At 55.6% G+C, this 21,880-nt stretch overlaps 1 protein-coding gene across 7 annotated transcripts in view; it reads left to right on the forward strand.

Annotated features, from left to right (window-relative positions):
* The first annotated feature begins 754 nt into the window (after positions 1–754).
* The window catches only part of SCN5A (sodium voltage-gated channel alpha subunit 5), a 105,552-nt gene continuing 84,426 nt past the window's right edge, over positions 755–21,880 (forward strand). For 5 of the 7 annotated variants that reach the window (XM_036869840.1, XM_036869843.1, XM_036869837.1 and 2 more), the window contains exons 1-3: positions 755–909; positions 17,035–17,360; positions 19,886–20,004. In XM_036869840.1, the coding sequence (XP_036725735.1) occupies positions 17,088–17,360; positions 19,886–20,004 (392 nt within the window). In that variant the 5' untranslated portion in view covers positions 755–909; positions 17,035–17,087. Of the gene's footprint in view, positions 910–1,240; positions 1,312–16,239; positions 16,320–17,034; positions 17,361–19,885; positions 20,005–21,880 lie in introns of those variants that run through there. The other 2 variants (XM_036869838.1, XM_036869839.1) reach the window with 2 other exon arrangements.

The following is a 21,880-nucleotide window of genomic DNA, read 5'->3' on the forward strand; positions in this document are numbered from 1 at the left end:
GGTGTGTCTGTGTTGGTTGTGTCTGTTGGTTGTTTCTGGTCTGGGTGTGTGTTTCTGTCAGTGCCTATGTGTCAGTATAAGTGTCTACCATTGTGCAGACTTGTGTGCTCTGTGTGTGTGTCTCTAGGAGACTGTGGTTCTATGTGTGTGTCTCTGTGTCAGTGTGTCAGTGGATGTGTGTCTCTGAGTCATGCAGGTGTCCCTGAGTTTGTCAGAGTATGACTGCCTCAGTGTCGGTGTGTGTCAATGATGTGTCTGCTTGTGCCCGTGTGGGAGTCTGTGTGTGTCAGTGACAGCGGGTGTCTCCGAGTGTCAGTGTATGTCTGTGTCCACAGGGGTGGGTGGCTTGGGTAAGGTCCCCAAGTCAGTGAGGATGTGTGCGTGCGTACTCCGCGTGTGCCGGGGTGTGTGCCTGTCCGCGTCGGCCTTAGGCGGCTGTGGCGAAGCGTCGCCAGGTCGCTGTGTGTGTACCCCGCGTGTGCCGGGTCTGCGCACGTCTGTCCGTGTCCGCGTGGGCCGTTTTCTGTGGCGTGGCGCCCCCGGGTCAGCGCGGGGGTGTGCGCCCCAGCGGGTGCCCAGGGCTTCACCCTCAGAGCGGGCGGAGCGCCACGTGCGGAGCCCGGGGCGCGTTGCTCTGGGGCGGAGCCAGCCCGGGGCCCCAAGCCCCAGGCCGAGCCCAGGCGGGGCCCGCCCCCGACCCCGCCCCCAGCTCGAGCCCGCGCCGCCCGCGGAGCCCAGGAGCCCGAGCCCAGCCGCGGAGCCGAGACGACGGCGGCGGCGCCCGTGGGATGCGGGGATCGCGCCCCCGGGGCCGCTGAGCCTGCGCCCGGTGCCCGGAGCCCCACGCCGAGCCGAGTCCGCGCCGAGCCGCAGCCGCCCGTTCCGGGGCCCCCGCCGGGGGACCAGCAGGTGAGCGAGCACCCCCGCGCCCGGCAGCCCCGGCCCGGCCGCAACCCCCTCTGCCTGCCGCCGCCCAACTTTCCTCCCCGAGGGTTGGAGCTTCCAACCGCTGCGCGCCTCCTCCCCTGCCCCGGGTTCGCAGGCAGGCTCCCTCCCCCATCTCTGCCCCCGAGGGTCGGTAGGGGAGAAGAAGGGGCGCAGAGCAGCCTGGCTGGAGGGGATCCCCGGGAGCGGGGGGCGTCTGCTAATCGGCGCACGCCCCCTCCCCTTCCCTTTCCTTCCGGGTTTCCCAGTGCGCTGTCGAGGGCCGGGGGAGGGGGAGCTGAGGCTCCGGCTTCCCGGCCGATCCTGGCGCAAGCTCGGGGAAGGTCTGGGATTGGCACCCGGATTCCCGAGGCCAGAGACCCCAAGGTCAGAACAGCGACTAGGCGCGTAGAGAGCGGGGGAACTGACCGGGCAGGGCTGGGAATGGAGGAAGGGGCTATGCCCGCCCCTTTCTCTGGGCCCTGCGGAGCAGTCCGCTGGGGATGTCCTCTCTGGGGTGAGATCTCTGCCGGTCCTGACCGGGGACAGATCTATGTGCACCCTGACGGGGGAGAGATCTATGTTGTGTGCCCTGTCTCTGCGCGCTCCGACCGTAAAGAGATCTCTGTGCCCTCTTGACTCCCTAACGGGGACACATCTGGTCTCTGTGAGCCCTTAAGTGGAGAGATCTCCGTGTGCTCTCAACAGGGGGGATATCTGTGCTCTGGGATGGGGAGAGTTCTTTGCCCTCCTAGCTCTGACCCGGGAGGCGGGAGGCCGTTTTCTACTTGTTTTTTGATCGTCTTTGGTGGCGCCCTGGAAGGAAGTAGAGGTGCCTAGCCTTGTGGGGGATGGAGGTGTGGAGAGTGCTGGTGGTGGTGGGATGCTGGGCACAAGGCCCTGGCCTTAGGCCCGCCTTGCAAACACCTGTTGGAGGCCAGTGCACAGCCCCGAATCAGGAAGCCATGGCTGAGGTTGTGGCAGGAGTCGATCGTCTCTCCTTAGTGCTTTGAGACCAGCGCGGGTGATGGGATCAGTCTCCTCTCGGGGTTCTGGGCTGCCATTCCATTTCCCCAGCTGTCTCCTCCCATCCTGCTGAGAACGCAGGCATCTCCACTGGGAGGCCAGACTGCCCCGTGGAGACAGGCACTCCACATGACCCCACCGTGCTTGCCACAGCACATCCGCTCTCTCCCTGATTCCCACCATCCCTTCAGGATCCAGAGGGACACTGAGCGGCAGAGGCCCAGGTCATCAGGAGGCCAGGCCCCTGCTGCTGCCCTCAGCCTCTCCCAGTTAGAATTGGGCAGGTGCATGTGAGTGGGTGGTAATGGAGCTGGAAGGTGGAATGAGGCTGGCACGGGCTGATAGCTCAAGCCCTGCTGCAGTCACAGGAGTGAGGGGAGGGGAGGGTCAGGGAACAGCCAGAGTGCGGAACACAGATTTTACACTAGGATGTTCAGCCCCATGCTGAAATGAGCCTCAGTAACACTATCATCACCACCACATCGTGCGGGGGCAGGGGGAAACTGAGGCTGAGAGTGGGTCAAGGACTAATCCAAGGTCACCTAGAGAGTCAGTGGATTGGGGGCCCCATTCGGGGTGAAGATGCCTTGAGATCTACTTTCTGAGAGCCAAATTGACCTAGGACTGATCAAAGAGAATCTGAGCAGAAAGGGAAGTGGCCCTGGGGTGCCGAAAACTAGCATTCAGCCCAGTGTGGCACGGGCAGCTGCTGTGCCTTTGGGGTGCTTGGTCCCAACTCAGTGGTGATTGAAGCCCCTCTGGAAGATTTCCAGGATTGACTCACTCAACATGAAGATGGAGCTCGGAGGAGTGGTAGGAAGTACCAGAGACAACTGGGAGTTGGGGAGAATAAGAGGCTGGTGCTCAGGGAATCCAAGGAGAAGGGAGTCCTGGGGGCAGCCTGGGACAGTGGTAAATAGCAGTCTCTGTTCTGTTCATAGGAGGCTGGTTTCTGCTGACCCTTGGGAAGCTTATTGGAAAAGTGTACAACGATAGAAGTGTGTGCCCATAGCCCACTCAAAAGAGGAGTGATTGCCTTTGGCCAGGAGAGTCAAGGGTATCTATCTAACAAAAATAACTTTCCAGCTGGATTTTGAAGGATGAATAGGAGTTTTCTAGGTAGAGAAGGTACAGTCTAGCCATCAGGACTATCACGTACAAAATCACAGAGATGTGAAACAGTACAATCGTTCAGTGACCCGTTGGGTCCCATGGTGTGAGGAAGAGAAGAGCAAAAGCTAAAGCCAAGGTCACAGTCACGGGGCCCCTTGGAGCTCCGCTCAGGAATTGGGAATTTATCCTCAGTAATGGTACTAAAAATAGCTAACATTCACTGAGTGCTTTCTGCCAGCCAGGCACGGCACTAAGCACTTTATAAGACTCATCTCGCTGAATCCTTGAATCAACCCTGGAGGCAAACACCATAATAATGACCAATTTGCAGGTGGTGAAACTGAAGGCCCAGAAAGGTTAAGTAACTTGCTCACTGCCACACATCTACTAAGTAGCGGGACTTCAGTTTGAGCCCGGGTGTCAGTATATCTGCTTTGCACTGTGCTACCTCTCCAGGGCAGACCATGGGTGCCGTCCAAAGTTTTTCAGTTGAAGGAGAGGGACAGGCAGGTGAACACAGGTGATACAACTTGTGATATTCCAACTTCCTTCCCTGTTAAGGGATATGGCACTCTCCCATCCCCAACATCGGTTGCTCACTAAGTGAGATTCACTGCTGCGGTATCACACGGTGGGGAGTGGGGGGGGATGGGCAAGTGGAGTTTGCGTTGGCAAGCTTGATGCAGAACAGAGGAGAAGGTGATGGATGTTTCAGGGTCCTGATCTGAACATGTAGTGCTTCCAGGGAGATGCCGACATCTAGCAGTCAGTTGGAGGGAAGGGTCCAGGGTCCAGGAAGGAGATCTGGGCTGGAGGTAGAAACTTGGAATCGTCCGCCGAGGCTGGTTGTTGGAGCCATGGCAGTGAATTAGATTTTCCAGTGAGAATGCAGACTAGTGGTTCTCAACCCTGGCGATATTAGCATCACTTGGAAAGCTTCTTTTTTTAAATAAATGTATTTATTTATTTATTTATTATTTATTTATTTTTGGCTGCGCTGGGTCCTTGTTGCTGCGCGCAGGCTTTCTCTAGTTGCGGAGAGCAGGGGCCACTCTTTGTTGTGGTGCGTGGGCTTCTCATTGCGGTGGCTTCTCTTGTTGCAGAGCACAGGCTGCAGGCACACAGGGAAAGCTTTTTAAACAAAACCAACCTATGCCCAGGCTCCACCCCCAGAAATTCTAATTCATTTGACTCTGAGGTGAGGCCCAGGCATCAGTAGTCTTGAAGGCACCCAGGTGATCCTAATGTGGAGAAGAGGGTGGGAGAGAAGAGAGTTCAGCCTGGAGCCCTGAGGCACTCCAACACTTGAGGCTGGAGAAGTCTGCAACGGAGGCTGGGAAGGAGCAGTCAGAGAGGTAGGAGGACAGCCAGCAGTGGGAGGTGTCACAGAAAGCACAGAGGGTGCGCGTCCCGGGAGTCTCCTGTTTGTGCTGGGAGAGTTAAGAAGATACGTTTTGAGAAGTTCATGGGAAGATGAAAAAGAATGCATAATTTAAAAAAGAGTGTCCATTAGACTGAGCGACCGTGAGGATGCTGGTGACCTTGACAACAGAAATTTTCCTCTTGGCACCCACAGAACGTGGTGCTGGGTAGAGATGGATTTTGATGAATGAATGAATGAATTGGTGAGAATGGAATCCAGTTTGGAGTGGGTTGAGGAGTGAGCAGAAGGTGAGGATGTGGAGAGAGCATGTGTAGACAGCTCTTTCAAAGAGTTTGATGGTTTAAGAGGGAAGAGGGAGATAGAGGGGAGCTGGGGGCAGGGTGGGGTCGAGGGAGGGCTGTAGGAAGAGCCTGGAGTGGACACTGCAGGCGTGTGCGTCGTGCAGTGCGTCCATGTGCGTGAGATTGTGGGGAAGATGCTTTCCCTCACAGGGAGGGCCAGAGGTCTGTGAGTTGAAAGTGTGCCCGTGGGGTCTCAGTTGCTCTGGTTTGTCCAGTGGGCCGGTCAGGAAGGCCTGGGGTGAAATGACTCTTCCCATGAAGCTCTGAGAGGGTGATTTTGATGGCAGGAGCTGTGATTCCTGCTGGGGGCAGGGAGTAGGAAGGAGAGGGAGATTTGCTCTGAGGAGAGAAAAGTGTTCCAGAAAGCCAGTGTCTGAGGATAAGATGAGGTCGTCTAGAGCAGGTTTTCAGGAGTAGAGGGCCTGGGCTAAAAGTCCTGTGGCTAAATCCACAAAGGAGACAGAGAAGAGAAGGTGAAGCCAGGGGGCAGCCTGTGGAGAGAGGCTGGACGATGCAGGGAGGGGTCACAGGGGTGGTGAGGCTTCGAAGTGAGCCCAGGAGTTGATGCCCACTGCCCTCTTCCAGCCCAGACTGACCTGCGGCAGAGGTCTGAGGCTGAGTTGAGCCTCAGGTGGTCAGAGAGAGCCTGGACAGGACATCCAGCACCTAATCTCTGTCATGGAACATTCTAGAAGCTGTACAATTCAGATACAATAACTGCTCTCATGAAGTTTACATACTGTTGGGAAAGACAGGCTGGGTACCACGAAACAATTAAATACAGAAGATAATTTTAGATTGTGACCGGTACTATGAAGGAAATAAAACAGGATGATGTGATGGAGAGATGGCAGTGACGCTAGACTGGCTGGTCATGGAAGGCATCTTGAAGGAGGAGACTAAACTGAGACCTGAATAACAAGAAAGAAGCAATCCTGAGGAGATCTGGGGCAAGAATGTCTTGTAAAGAGGGGAATGCCAGTACAAAGGCCCTGAGGCAGGGCCAAGCTCCTGAGCAGGGTTGGCTGCTGTGCTGGAGCAAAGGGACTGGGGTGGAGATAGGGAGGTCCCTTGCCTCCATTCCACCTCCCCGCCTCAGTCGTTATCCCCTTCGGACTGCCCCTTTGCTTATGCACGGCTTACACCACTCACCTCGGGCTGCCCGCGGTTCCTGAGGGTGACACTATATTTAGACACTTCTCCTCTCTGTGGTCCTGGAACATCCTGTGTATTTTTATGATGATCAATATGAGATGGGTGCTATTTATAGAGACCCCAAGTGAATTCCTGGGACCTGGGGCCCTCAAATAGTGGAGGAAATCCAGGACCCGGCTTTTCGGGGGCAGCCACTGCATCTGGCAGAGCATTGGAGCCATCTGATTCACGGACTCTGAAACTCGTATCACCTCCCTTGCCATGCCTGCTTCATCCCATCCCTGCAGAGTTACCACAGCTGTGGGCTGGGGAGCTTGGATGCCCATAGTCCACCCATCTCCAACTCTGTTTCCTGGAGGGGTATCCAGTGTGCCCCAAGCCCAGCAGAAAATTTCCTTGTGATTGTTAAAACCAGAGTCTGATGGGACAGTTTGTCAATCTCTTGTTCATTCTTCGCTCTGTTTACTGGCAGAAGAGGACTCTCAGAGCCTCCCAGGTTTACCCCACAGGCCAGAGAGAGGTCTGCCCAGGAGTAAATGTGAGGTTGGCATTGGAAGCTTAGCCGTCCCAGTGGGAGGTCAGTGTGGCCCAGAGCAGCCAGGGGAGGCTGCCTGGAGGAGGTGGGATTGGAGCCCAGCCATGGAAGATGCATAGCATTTGGAGAGGTGAAAGGGATCAGATCAAGTTTTCAGGCCTGTTTTCGGAAGAATGTTTATGCTCCGAGGCTGGAGTTCTTTCTCTTTCTCTCCCCTTCAGTTTTTTTTTTTTTTTTTTTAATTTTATTTATTTATTTATTTATGGCTGTGTTGGGTCTTCGTTTCTGCGCGAGGGCTTTCTCTAGTTGCGGCAAGTGGGGGCCCCTCTTCATCGCGGTGCGCGGGCCTCTCACTGTCGCGGCCTCTCTTGTTGCGGAGCACAGGCTCCAGACGCGCAGGCTCAGCAATTGTGGCTCACGGACCTAGTTGCACCGCGGCATGTGGGATCTTCCCAGACCAGGGCTCGAACCCATGTCCCCTGCATTGGCAGGCAGATTCTCAACCACTGCGCCACCAAGGAAGCCCCTCCCCTTCAGTTTTTCTTCTGATTAAATCTCCCAGGGAGACAGTGGAAAGTCACGTCCCCACAGAGGTATTAGCTGAGTGGAAGGACGAAGCTGCTCTCACGGAGTCTGTGTGGGCCCAAGAAGATGCCTCACCCCCTTGGAGATCCCGCTGTCGTCATCTGCAAGGGTTTTCACTCCCCTCCTTACAGCCCTGAGAGGCCAAGGGCTGGTACTGGTCACCCCATAGGCTCAAGGTCACACAGGCATGCAAGTGGCACTAAGCCCAGAGCCAGTGACTCCCTGCCCCACCCAGGCCTTGCCCAGGTAGTCCCCGTGCTTTCTGGGAATGGATCTTGAACAGTAGAAAGGCTCTTCGTGGCATCAGGAGGGTGGTAAACACCTTTCTGGCGGGTATTGATTCCTTGAAGGCCTGTGTGAAGGAAGGACCTGGCTCAAGAGGCAGTTCTCAGAGAGACAGCAGAGCAGGGAGGGTAATCTGGCTTGAAGTACCAACTCAGTTCTCAGGCTACCTTAGCATCCCTCCCTCTGGGCTGGCCTGGGAGGTGCCCGGGAGGATCTAAGATGAGGGGCAGGGGGAGATCAGGCCATGGGAGGGACCAGCCCAGCCCAATCAATACCTCCTGCCTGGCCATCAAAGTCCCAGCCTCATCAACCTGGGCCAATAGCACAGAAGTGGTCCAAAGATCCCCTCAGAGCCCAGGTGCCCTCCCTCTGCTGCCTGCCTCTGGGTCTTTTCCTGGGAAGAATCCCAGCCCTGGGTCCATTCCCTGCTGGGCCCAGGGCCCCACCCAAGGGACACCCTACTGGTGTGTGGGTGCAGGGAGGCTGAGCGACAGAGGCCTGCGCACCACGGCCAGACTTGAGCAGTAGAAGACACAGGAGCTCAGCCGGCCATTTGCGGCGCCGACCCTGCCACCGTGCTGGGTCACAAGCAGCACACACTGCCAGTGAAATAAAGCGACAGCTAGTTGATAACAAAACTGGAAACGTAAGGAAAGCCCCCACTCACTTGCTGGGCCTGGGTGCTTATTAGGTGTGTAATTGCTGAGCTTCCATTTCAGGAAATGTCTGAGGGAAGGAGAGAAAAAAACTCCCTAAGGATCCCCTGGGGCCGAGTGTCCCCAGAGACTGCTGGACTTCGGGTCCCTTCCAGCCCTCAAGTTTTATGATTGAATTAAGAACTTGTCCCCAGATGGTTCACTTGTGTTCCCAGTGTATTGCACAAGTAACTTAAATGGCACTCACTGACAAATAAAAAGTAAAATTCTCAACAGCCTTATGTTAAGTAAGAACAGCTGACACACAAGAGCCCATACCGTATGATTCCACGTATAAGAAGTTCCAGAACAGGCAAAACTAATCTATGGTGATAGAAGGCAGAAAAGTTGACTGGAAAGGGACAGCGGGTAACCATCTTAATTGGCGTGGTAGTTACATAGGCGTGTACATTTATTAAAACTCATCCAGCTGTACACCTAAAATCTGTGCATTTTCTTGTATATGTATTATACCTCAATTTAAAAGAGTATCAGGGCACAAGGGTTGCACATTTGGCTATACTGTGTCATGGACACTTCTGCCATGTGGACTTTGTGGATTAGTGGACTGGCTTATCCCTCTGGGGGCTAAATGACCCTGTAGCATAGGGCGCCTAGGTTTCTCTGGGCGCATTTCTGTCTCCTTCAGTGCACACAGTAGGTGCCCCAAAAATGCCTAGGTTGCTGTGGCGTCTGTGCGGTTCCGCTGCGGAACCTTTTTTCAGCCCAGGGAAGGTGATTTGGAAGGAACTGGGCTGGAGAGAGACTTGGGATGCTGATTGCTGTCTCAGAGGCACCTCTGTTCCAGGAGGGTGTTTCCTGGGCCACAAGTGGACACCTTTCTGGCCCGATTGTATGTATTGTGTGGGTGTAGCTCTACAGGGTCTGGGGCAGAAGTGCCCCAGGCTGACTGAGCCAGCTCTTCAACTTCTGGGCTCTGTGGTCTCAGAATAGTAGATCATCCAGGTCTCCACCCAGGAGACCCAGGGCCCAAGCAGCTCTGACAGCTCAGAGCTGCTCAACACATTATACCTCCCTTAGTCATGGAGCGGTACAGGGCATTTGGAGGAAGACTCAGGCCTGGGGGAAGGGGGTGCTGTGTGCTGGGTGGAAGGGGCCCTACATGACCTGGGGAATTTGTGTTTCCCCTGGCCTGGCACCAAAACACCACTGAACACTCAGATGAGATGATGGGGTGAACTGCCACTTCCCAGCCCCCAGGTCCCCATCCTTACAATGGGGAAGGGGGATGAAAAGGCAGGAAGGAGGCTTGGGCTGAGTTCAGGGCTCAGGTCAAAAGTGCCCCTCCCTCCATACAGCTCTTCCCTCAGCTCCCAGTCCAGAAGGGGGCCTGGTCTCAGGGACCCCCTTTTCACCCCTGCCTGGAGAATCACTTCAGCAGAGCAAGAGGGTGAGGTTTTACTGTCAGCTGAATTAGCCTCGGCTTCAGCCTGACTGTTGGAATAAATGAGATGCAAATGCATGTAAATGAGGGCATTCCCGGCTTCTGGGGTGGGTGTGTTCACCTCTGGGAGGGATGGGGATGATTCTGCAGGACTTCCCGGGATTGCTGGGGGCTGGGATGGCAACTAGAGAAGGAAAGCCCCTTCATGATGCCTCTCCCCCTTCCCGAGTTCTGGGGTCCAGACTGGACAGGGTTAATGCCTGTGCAGCCTCAAAGGAGAGGAGCCTGCAGGGAGCCGGTTAGCTGAGGCCCTGCACAAACAGGGACGTGCCAATGTGCCTTTGATCTGGGAGCAGGGACCTGAATGCACAGGCCGGCGAGCACCAGCTGGCACCCCCGCTGAGCCTTTGTCCAAGCGGTTACCCCGGGAGAGCCAGGACTGTGCATATAATTGCCTGGGCAGGAGGGATGGCCTGAAACACACTGTCGACCCCTCCCCTTCCCCCCACCCCCTACCATCCCAACCTGTGGCTGGAGCCAGCACAGCCACCCACAGCAAAGGCCAGAAACCAGGGTGGCTCTCCTCCACCCATCCCCACCCTCCAACCCTCCTTCCACCCATCCCCACCTATCAGCCCTCCTCGCCTCCGTTTTCTGCTCCTTCCCCTCCCCCACCCCCAGGCTAGCCTGAGGCCCAGCCCCAAAGCAGGTGGAGTTCTGTAAGGGTTTAGGGCCCCATGGCTGGAACTCTACGACAGTGCCATCCAATAGAGATATAATTTGAGTTACAAATGCAAGTCACATATGCAATTTAAAATTTTCTACTAGCTGCATTTTAAAAAGTAAAAAGAAACAGGTGAAACTAATTTTAATATATTTTATTTCACCCAGTACCTATATCCAAAATATGATCAGTTTAAATTTTAATCGATATTTAAAAGTTAATAATGAAATAGGTGACATTCTTTATCATGCTAAGCCTTCCAAACCAGTGTGGATGTAACAACAGCACATCTGGATGGGCACTAGCCACCTGCCAGGTGCTCGCTAGCCACAGGTGCAGAGTGGCTTTCCTATGGGACTGGGCAGCTCTACCTGGTGTGGAGAGCTGGAGAGAAAACCGCTGTCAGAGAAAATGCTGACTCCGGGGAAGGACAGAAATTGGCCAGGTCTCCCTGGGACCATCTGGCCATACAGGCTGCGAAGAGGGAGGACCAGTCTCAGAGGAGGCTGATGGGCCGGCTCTTAGCTTTGGAGCGAGGATCACAGACATACTCAGCCCAGGTAGGCAGGCCACAGATAGCCCTGACCCTTCCTCCCTGCTCTCCATGTCCTCAGAGGTGGGAGGCAATGTCATGCAGTGGTGAGGCTTAAGGCCTGGCTTCAGACAGACTGAAGCATCAGATTTCCCATCTGTACAATGGGGATAATAACATCCCCTCTTCCTAGGATTGTTATAAGGATGGAATAAGCGCAGTCCCAGGCACATAATGAGCAAGTGATGCTGCTGGGATGACCCACCCCAGCTCATGGTTGAGGAAACGGAGGTCCAGAAGGGGGGGAGGGAGAGTGGTAATAACGTTGTCCCAAGGTCACAGTGTGGGTTAGTGGCTGGGCAGTAGGAAGGTTAATCTGGCACTCATTCATTCATGTATTCATTCCTTCATTCATCAGGTCCTTATAGGCACCTCTTTGGGGCCAGACTGTGCTTTGGGAGCTCAGGACACAGCCAGAGGGAGAGGCAGATGTGGAAGCAAATTACTCTACCCTGTGATGAAGCCAGTATAGGAATGCAGTGTGCCAGCAATGCAGAGAAGGGAAGGGCCAGCCAGGTAGGGAGGACTGGTGTGGGCAGTGACAAGGTTTTTCAGAGAAGGGTCTTCTGAGCTGGATTTCTTAGGAGAAAAAGAATGGCAACAATAGCCACAATGATTATAGCAAATGACACTCATTGAACACTTTCTGTGTGCCGAGCATGTGCAAGTATTAATGCACTTATGCCTCAGAACATCCCTGTGAAATAGGTACTATAATTAACCCCATTTTACCTATGGGAAAACTGAGGTAGAGAACCATCGGTTAACTTGCCCAAGAACATACAAGTGGCCAGGACCCAGGTTCACACAGGCAGTCTTGCTTCCAAGCCATAGCCCTAACCATGCCCCTATCCCGCATAGGACTAGGAAGTCTTCCAGAGATACAGGGGTGAGCAGACCTGGTCACAGGGCTGGGTTCTCTGGCCCAGGGCCTTTCCTCATTGCCAATCTCAACAAGACCGAGTAGAAATTTCCTTAAAATCTACCGTACTCCCTTTGATGATGACTTTTCCCCCTTTCTTGTCATCACACCTGTTGATTTGGGACCCATCACCTAGGGAAGAAAAGTATCCTAAGAAGTCATTTGTAGGGCCATGTACACAGTGGGTGCTGATTAAATGTTCACTGAGTCATTAAAATGAGTCTATGGGTTGGGGTGTTGATTAGTTTCAACGGGTTCTCCTCAAGGGAGAAATGAAATGGCTCCTGATACTCCTCACACCTGTGGGGAGTGAGCCCCTGCTTCAGGGCCACCCACACCCTCTCCCTGAGCCCTCAGGACTGAGGGGCAGTGGAAGGGTACAGGTGGAACTAGTGCCCAGGGTGGTGGGTGCTCCAGCCCGAGGTCACCTGGACTGCAGGGCGGGAAGGAGGTGCCCAGAGCAGAGGAAGCTGGCAGAGATTTTCTAGGAAGCCAGGGAATCACTTCCACAGACCTCTTTGAATAAATTTACATGGCAAAGAATATTCTTCGCCTGTTGTGTTCCAGAGGCTCCAGATTCCAAGGTGACCAAAATGCCAGACGTGACTCAGGAACTGCCTTCAGGAGCCGGGAGGGGAGTGGGCAGGAAGGGGCTGCAAGGAGGCGTTAGGCTGGAGTCTGGTCCCTGCTCACCCCAGGGATGGCCAACTGGCCTGGTTTGTCCAGGACTGAAGGGCATCTGGGATGCAGGAATTTTAGTGCTAAAACCAGGGAAGTCCTGCGCGTCCCTCCTCCACCCCAGCACTGCATGGCTGCACTGCAGGCTGCCGGGCTGTCGTGTCCCGTGTCACGGCATTGTAACCACCATTGACTGAGCACCAGCTGTGTGCCCTGTGCATTCAGGAGATCGTCTTTCAGGAGGAGACAAAAAGATGAGACAGTCAGTCTAGGGGGGTCCAGTTTCTGGTGTGAACAGTCCATATTCTCCCCCCACAGCATTTCCGCCCTGATGTGAATTCCCACACCTACAGGCCAGTGACTCAGAGGAGGGGGGACCCAGCCTTGCCCTAAGATCAGGTTTCCAAGATGTTTGGGGACACCAGACCCACGCTACCAAGTGTCAGAGAGCAGCCGAGGCCAGGAAGAGATCCAGGGCTGGATGTGGGGCTCAGCCTCCTGACCCAGAGGAGGGAGGTCAGTGTGGGTGGGCAATCAGAGAGGGCGTCCTGGAGGAGGTGGCGTAGTGAGGGGAGCATGAGGTGGCTCTGCCGTTGCACAGCGCATGGACAGTGTTTGGCAATGTCTGAACTAAGGAGTGGTGGGAGCTGCACATGGTGGGTGGAGGGAAAGAGGGAGGAGGCCGGTGGCAATGGGATCAGACTGGTCCCAGCTGGGGCCAGGAGGCTCATCCCAGGGCCCTGGCCTTGGGGATGGAGGCCTGATGTTTGGTGGAGCTGGGGAATTGTGGCCAGTGTCAGAGGAAACGGTGTCAGGAGGAGCCAGTTTGAAAAGGAGGGTTCACAGTTTGCTCCCAGTAACTCTCAGGAGCCAGCAGAACTGAGGGAGAGATGCACCCAGTAACAGAAGCTGATGAACTTGAGACAAGATGGAGTAGGGGGTCCCTAGAGCTCAAGGGACACTGATAGGACAGGGGAAACTGGCCCAAGAAGAGGGATCATCTGGAAGAAGCTGTCCTAGCCTGGGGAGCAGGTGTAGGGCTGGTACAGATGGAGAAGCTGGTGCAGATGGAGAAGCTGGTGCAGGTGGAGAAGCTGGTGCAGGTGGAGAAGCTGGTGAAGGTGGAGAAGCTGGTGCAGGTGGAGAAGCTGCTACAGGTGGAGAGACTGTTGCAGATGGAGAAGCTGGTGCAGGTGGAAAAGCTGGTACAGATGGAGATGCTGGTACAGATGGAGAGACTGTTTCTGGTGGAGAAGCTGGTGCAGGTGGAGAGGCTGTCCTGCGTGAGGGTGAGAGTCATGGGGTGCCGGCATCTAGAAGAGTATGATCTTTGTGTGATCTTTGAATCAAATCTCATCCAGGCTCCCCTACATGATGGAGCTGTGTGAGATAGAGGCTCCTTGCACTTCCCCAGCCAGAAGTGGGTCCTCCCTGCAAAGCTGGGGGCCTGCCCTCCCAGGCCTGAGGGGTATGGCTGGGCCTGAGCCTGGAGTGTCCTCAGATCTACCCCGATCTCTCCTTACCCTGGCATCACCGGAAAGCTTGCAGCCAGGGCTCAGCCCGTCTCAGCCTCAACAGGGCGTGGGCCCTGAGCTGCTGAAGGAAGGGCAGGGCCAGAGCCAGGTGCAGGCATCCAGAGAACAAGGGAGAAAACGGATCCCACCCACCCACAGTGAGCCACCTGTGGGAACCCAGAGACAAAGGACGCTCTTGGCAGGTTTACTTTGGAACCTGAAGCTGCCTGGCTGCTGGGGAGCAGGGAACTTCATCTGGAATCTGGTTTCACAAACTGCCGAGTCCCAGGGCTTCTGGTGCCCTGCTGGAGACCAGCTGGGGCAAGACCCTTCCGAGGACCCAGGGCCCCGTCATTGGGGCTTCGTTATTACTATATTAAATAATAATATCTAATAAGTGTTGTAATTTTGAAGTAGCCATGGCATTAATGATATTTGAGATACTGCAGCCCCTGTAATGGAACAGGGAAATAGCTGCATTTCTACTGGTCCCAGGTATCGCTAACACTTCCATCTTGCTGCCTACATTCATAATGGAAGGAAATGTTAAATTTCAGGTAGAGGTTAATGAGAATGAGATGCAATTCCCCCCGAATTTTTTCCCCATCACTCCAAGAGGTCTGTTAGGTTCCTCTGAGCTGCAGAGACAAACAAAGCTAGTCTCCTGACTGTTAGCAGTCGGGGGAGTGGTTATCCAGTTGCTGACTAGAGGGGAACCCCAGTCAGAGGGACTGGAAATTATCTATTTCTTGACCTGGGTGCTAGTGACTGGCTGAGTTCAGTTTGTGGAAATTCATCCACCTGTGTGTACACTTAGGATTAGGGCACCAATCTGTATGAACAGTTGACTTCAATACAAATTTTAAAAGCAACTCTACCAGAACAGATGTATATGCAGGTGCAAGCTTGCGTGCGCACACACACACACACACACACACCACCCACCCACCCACCCACACACACACACACACACACGCCACTATGTATCAGGGGCCCTAGGTCCATGGGTGTCCACGTGTCTCCAGAACCCTAGCAGGCATGTGGACACAGATGGATACAGTGAGACAGAGAACACTATTTTTAGGAAATAATTCCAAGCAAAAGAGGAGGCTTCCTGGTTTACAGGACTAGTGATTGCTCACAGTGGAGAGGATTGCCCTGCAAGGAAGGGGCTGCTGTCATCCAGGCTGCCTTGTTTTTTGTTTTTTAATAAAAAGAATAATGACTTTATTGTTTTCGAAAAAATAAGATCATCATAAACAACTCAAAACTGAAGAAAAGCACAAAGAAGAAAGTTTAAAATTACCTAAACTTCCACCAGCCAAGGAAAAAACGTCACCATTCACATTTGGTGATGAGTATTACAGACGCCTCTCTTTGTTCACGCAAAGATGGAGGTAGACAGGGACAGGCTTTTATTAAATAGGGACCTACTCCTTCACCTGCTGTTTTCAACAAAGATGTTCCTTTAACTTTACTGGAGTGAACCAGAAGAACAAGAGGCTGAAGAATGGGGTAGTTCTGACGGTGTCTGTCCTGGGGCCTCTCTCCTCTGGCTTCCCTTCACACATTCCGTGCTGCATCTCCCTGGGGACCAGAGGCGCCCTTTTGAGACCCGGCTGTGTTGTGTTTGCTCACTGTTTACCTGTTACCTGGCCATGTGCCTACTTCACGGTGATTGGAGCCTGGGCCCTTGGTGGAGTGTGTGCAGGGGTCGGGGTGGCAGCCGCCCATTGGGGTCATTGGTGACATGTATCCCAGGAGTCAGATCAAGGCAGAGCTGGTCTTTGACGGAAAGGGATTCTGTCCTGGCAGAGATCTCCAACAGGTGCCTGGCCCTGCCCAGGTTTGATGTAATTAGTGACACAGCCTCCCCCTCCCGGTGGCAGTGGCGTCCCAGTCAGGAGCTACGCCGACCACATCCTGTTTTGGTGGGGCAGTCGGGTACACATTCTCTGGCCTCCGTATCAGAGTCAGAGCCTGTTCACACCAGGTCCTGGATCATCTGAGGCCACCGGGGGCCACATTCTCCCGGTTTGGTGTCACATGCGGCTGCCGGCTGGACGTCCTAGCGGAAGCGCGGTCACCATTTTCTGGTTCTGCTATTACTCGAGATGGGCCCTGGTTTGTTCAGACTCAGGAGGAGGGGAGTGAGTGGAGGCATGAGGAGTCTGGGATGCTCTGTCAGCGTTTCCCATCTCTGGAAGGATGCCTCACTCTGGGGGTTTCTTTGAGATCCTCTCAGGGGGCTCTGTGGCAGTTGTGTACACAGCTCTGCGGTGCCAACATCTGGATGGCAGCTGCCAAGTTGTTACCCAGCTGTTTCCAAAAACCTGCAGGACTTGCCTGGGCCTCGGTGAACAGATCCAGATACCCCCTCAGTGGCCAGATGTTGGAACCTCCGTGCCCCAGGTGAAGTCTGGGCACCCTCCCCCACGCAGGTGCGTGGTGCTGTGGGAAGACCAGACAGAATGTCCCCCACCCTCTGGTCCCACCACTCAGGCCGAGGATCTGCCTGGAAAAGAAGCCCAGAGTTGGGACCTTGGCCCAGGAGGGCTCTGATCACCCTCCTAGGGTCCCAGGGTTTCCTGTAGAGGAGACAAGCTGAGAGGAAGGGCAGCAGTGGGTACCTCCTAACGCCCTTGCCCCTCCTCTACGTATTCGTCATTCATTCCATCCTTCATTTGTTCAGGACCAACCCGGCCAGAGATCCGAAATAAAAAGGTGACAGGCCCCCTTCCTGCCCCATGGAGTGTCCCCCTCAGCCCAGGGTATGTCGGCATCAGTTGTGAGAAGTGTCTCAAAGTGGGCTTGGTTAAGGAACCAACAGGTGTGAGTGTGCCCTTTTGTATCGAGTGGGGTAGAATGAAGGGTCCCCAGTGACCCAGTCACTTGTGCCTACTTGCATTGAAACGTTCTCATTGGGATGGGAAAGGGAAGAGTGACCCTCCTGCGGGTCCCCATGCATTCCCTGCAGCCTGGAGGGCTCTGGGTTTGCCCAGGCCGGCATCCGCCAAGTGTGCCTGTGGAGAGGTGGGGAGCATCTTTGCCAAGATGCTGGTCCTTCCCTCCACCAGCCCAGCCACTCCCCCCAGGTCTGGCCACCCTGCCCCCTGGCCGTGGGCGCAGCATCAGCCCCATGTCTGTGTCTTTCAGCTTCCCTGCAGGCAGCGTAAGGACAGCCTGTGCCCCAGAAGCAGGATGAGAAGATGGCAGACTTCCTGTTACCTCGGGGCACCAGCAGCTTCCGCAGGTTCACCCGGGAGTCTCTGGCGGCCATTGAGAAGCGCATGGCGGAGAAGCAGGCCCGAGGTTCGGCCGCCTCGCAGGAGAGCCGAGACAGGCTGCCCGAGGAGGAGGCTCCCCAGCCCCAGCTGGACCTGCAGGCCTCCAAAAAGCTGCCGGATCTCTATGGCAACCCACCTCAAGAGCTCATTGGGGAGCCCCTGGAGGACCTGGACCCCTTCTATAGCACCCAAAAGGTGACTGCTGCCCACCCCCGCCCCACCTCCCTGCAGCACCCCTGTCAACGCAGCAGGCAGCGAGAGGGCCTCGCCTCCATACGGGGCCCTGTTTGGGGTTGGCTTCCCTGGGCCTTGGGAGGGTGAGTCGTTAGTGATCTATATTCCAATCACCTTAATGTCAGAGTTCCGGAATAAAAGGCCAGAATCATGCAGCCTGAGATGGTTTGGTGCTATGAAAGAAAGAGCAGGCAGCCACACTTGAAATCTTGCCTCCCTGTGGAGTATCTACTTTGGGAATCATCTGTGGTTAGATTCTCACCCCTGGAGGACTCCTCCCGGTCCCGTGGTATGTGTGAATTGGAGTCGGGCCCTGAGTCCAATTTGGGCCCCGGAGCACAGCATGTGATCCCTCTCCTAACCAGAGACAGCATGTAGCCCCCATCCCCCGCCCCACGGAATTTGCTAGGCACTGGCTGTGTAACGACAGCTTAGGCTGGGGGCCACGGCAGCAGCATCCTGGGCCTTGTGGGCTGGTGATGGGGCCATGACGGCCAGTGGGAAATCTGAGAGGGGTAGGGAGGGGTGGTTCTGCCATTGTCCCTCCTGAGTATAGGGAGAGGAAGGGGCTTTTGTCCACTAGGGCAGGGTAACTCAGGCTGCCTCAGGCGTGGATTTCTACCCAGGAGGTCAATTCCCCCATCTGGGTCCCCTGCCCTGGCCTCACCTCTCAGGACCGTGTGCTCAGCCCTGCACCCAGCCAGACCACGGGCACGCAGGGCTCCTGCAGAGGCCTGCTCCCCACCCCAGCTGCCCACACTTCGGGCCTCACTGCCGGAAGAAGGCGGGTTTGAATTTGGGGGAGGCCTTTCCCCAAAAGGCTGGGTGCCGAGGAGGATGGTTCCTGCCCACATCACTGCAGTTGGTCCAGGGCTTAGGAAGCACTGAGGAAGTGAATGTGAGCACCTGGCGGGTATGAGTGTTGCGTGTCAGTGTCACCAGGCGTCTGAGTTGTGTGCCACTGTGCATTGAGACTGCATTCAGGAGACCAGGAGTCTGAGGGTGGGAGAGGTGCCGATTGTCTCCGTGTGTGCAGGCACATGTGAGTGGGTAGCTGGAAGGAAAGCCCACCCAGGCTATATGCACAGGTGGGAAAAGAGACCTTGAACCTGGTCTCGATTCCCCCCGCCACCCCGAGTTCGAGTGACTCAAGCTGGGTTAAGGTGGGGGCCTGGGGCCACGGTTGGGGTCAGAGTTAGACTAGACATCGGGATTAGTCAGGTTGGGTGGGCCTAGGTCCTGGTTGGTCAGAGCTGGAAGTGAGAATTAGGGTCGGGTTAAGGCTGCAGCTGGGGACGAGTCAAGGTTTGAGTGGTGCATCGAAGTGGCGATGGGGTTGAAGTTAGCTGGGAGAGGCAGGAGTCATGGCACGGGGACCCAGCTGAGGGTAGGCCAAGGCTGGGCTGGGCTTTGGGGGGCTGGTGGCAGTTGAGCCTGGTAGGAGTCAGGGACACTCTCCTGTCCCTGTGATCGGGGACACTTGAGTGGTGGCCCCAGGTAGGATTCTGGTCTCTAACCTCCCGTCTCTCCTTGCTGACCCCCGGTCACATTGCCTGCAGCCCCATCGGGTGATGCAGGCACCACAGCAGAACTTTCAGTCCTCATCTATCTGGTCAACTTGTCTCCCCAGCCCCGAGTAAATAGAACCTTATCTCAACAGCTCAGCCCTTGGAGAAGCACAGCCCCAGGCTATGCCACCTCAGCTGCACCCGCTGAGCCAGGGCAGGGACAATGGACTGCTGTCCTCAAGGGCGGCATCTGGCTCAAATGCCCACTCGATGTGCTCGTGGCTCAGCCTCCAGCACCCATTGTCCACTCCCATCCCCCGTTGTGCTGTGTAGATAGAATCTTCTGGAAGCGTGGGGAGCGGGTTTACCCTGGGCTGCACATGATCCCCCGAGGAAGACACTAGGTCGTGTCCTCTGGGGTCAGGTGGGGCTGCCATGTGTCTGGACTCCAGGAGACACGGTCCCCGGGAAAGCTTCTCTCTCCTGGGCTGGGCTCTGCATTTTCCTCATCCCTACTCTCACCCATTAGTCCTCCCTGCTGACCCAGCTCCCTTATCAGACCCTCACTCCTCAGTGGGCCTCGTGGGGAAGCACAGAGGGGTCAGAAGGGAGAGGGGAAGGAGGGAGCATCAGCTGGGTCCTGGCCTCCGCTATGATAACAGCTCGGCTAGGATCATGAAAGGCCTCTTCTGGCTGGGACTGTAATTTTCAAACGAAACTAAATCCACCCAACCTGACAATCCCTTAAACTTGATCTCGTCCCACCCCAGCCGTGGGTGACCCAGCAAGGGTCCACTCACCTGCCAAATGTGCCAACTGCCCCTACCCCCCACCTCTCCCTCAGGCCCTCTCCTCTTCCTCTCACCCTACACTTTCTCCAGAGTTCTAGGGCTCTGAGCCAACAGCTGCCCCCCAAAAGCCTCTCTCCATAAGGGCCTAGGGGCCGCCACCCGACCTAAAGCAGCTCTCCATCCACAGACCTTCATCGTCCTGAACAAAGGCAAGACCATCTTCCGGTTCAGTGCCACCAACGCCTTGTATGTCCTCAGCCCCTTCCACCCCATCCGGAGAGCGGCCATGAAGATCCTGGTTCATTCATATCCTTGGCAGTCTGTCCCCGCTGTGTGGGCCCCAAACAGGGAGGGGGGCGGGTGGTGGAAGGGGCATTTAGGGCTGAGGGTGGTGTTGATTCCCGGTCGGTCCTCAGACGAGCACACAGTTGTCACCTGGGGGCGGTTGGACATCAGTCTCTCGGACCCCACCCCGAATCTGCATCTGCATTTTAACAAGATTCCAGGGGATCGTGGGCACATGAGAGTTTGGGAGATTCGGCTCTGATTCTTCAGGAGAGAAACGTCCTAGCAGCTCAGCTACTGAGGATCCCAGAAGAAATGAGACCAATCAGTGTCCCCTGGTTCTGGTCTTGGCTCCACATGTCCCCTCCCACTGCACCCCCTGGGCCTGCACCTCCCCGCCTACCAGCTGGGACCTCAAGCAGGTCACGGGGGCTCAGCCAAGGAAAAAACGCTTGCCAGTAAAGAGGCCTCTGGTTAATTCACATGTGGGCCTCTTTCGAGGGAGGCATCGCTTGCTTTTTGATTAGGTGTTGACAAAATGTTTGCAGTTTCCGAGTATCTCAAAGAACTCTAGTTAGCGTTAAGTTATATAAACCACAACCTAAAAAATCTTCAGGCTGTGGAGGAGAGCTACGGGATGGCTGCAGTGTGGTAAGGGATGGGTACTGGTCTTTGGGCCCTAGAAGGACCCCATTCGGGCCAAGCATGGGACAGGGAAACGGCTGTTCTCTGGACTTCAGAAAAGGGGCCCTACACATGGAGCCTCTCGGGGCGGCGGGGCAGGTGTCTGGCTGTGGAGTCAGAGGCATCTGTGTTTCACCGTGAGGGCCTGGGCAGCTTTGCTTTAGCTGCAGCTGACTTGCCTGTTAATTGAATCAATGATGCTGGGCTCAGTGGTGTGATTAGTTTTGGGGTTGGCAGGTTGGCCCGAGAGCTCCCCAAGGTCCCCCCTCAGTTCCCCCTCCGGATGGACCTTTTCTGAGGTGAAGGCGAAGGTCTTACCCATTAACCTCTGGTCAGGGCAGGAGGCTTCAGGAAAACAGCTGCTCAGTGGGGGACTGAGTAACCGGGACAGATGCTGACTGCTCGGGGGGCCTTTCCTGTCCAGGCAGGGATGAGAGTAGCTCTTTCCTGGCTCCACTGTCTGCCCACCTGTGCCCCGGTGCCTGATCCCAAACCCAGGGACCAGTCGGAGGGCCTCAGGGCCCCGTTTGTTTTCTGCATGCAGACGCTCCCCAGCCCCCTCCAACTGGCTCCTGCCTTTCTCATGGAGATCCTGAGACACATGTATGTCCAGGGACCACCCCCCGCTCCCAGCCCATGCAGGCCATGGCTGTGGCATCAGCAAGGTGATCTCTAGGGTGGACAGACACTGTGGGGAGAGACTATATTCAGGGGCAGCCTACCATTCACAGCTGCCTCCTACTTTATGAGGCAAGGGTGGTCCTGGGTTTAATTTTGAGCCATTCTGCAACCGTTCCCAAGCTCCCTGTAGATGCCAGGCACTTTGCCTGGCACCCTGGGGGTGTCAAGCTGAATAAGACCCTGTCCTTGCCCCCTTGGGAATTTTATAGTCCCCTCAGAGTGATTAGACAACCACACGAGGAGTTGTCATTTCTGCTGGCATGTGGGCATAGCCTGGAGAGAGCAGTGCAGCAGGAGGAAAGGCCAGCCGCCTTCTTGCTCGGAGCCTGTCTCCGGCCTCACTCCAAGGGCGTGGCGTCCCTGAAAGCACGCTCCGGCTCCCACCTGGGGCTTCTCCTCCAGGTATCTAACCAACCCAGCTCTGTTTGGCAGCCACCGCAGCCCCTAGGGATGCAGCTGCAGTCCCAGGGTTCCTGCAAAGCTGGGCCATGGGGCAGCTGAGGCCAGGGAGGCGGTAGGGGCAATGCAGTCC

This window comes from Balaenoptera musculus, chromosome 11 (genome assembly GCF_009873245.2).
Source record: "Balaenoptera musculus isolate JJ_BM4_2016_0621 chromosome 11, mBalMus1.pri.v3, whole genome shotgun sequence".
Taxonomy (NCBI): Eukaryota; Metazoa; Chordata; class Mammalia; order Artiodactyla; family Balaenopteridae; genus Balaenoptera; species Balaenoptera musculus.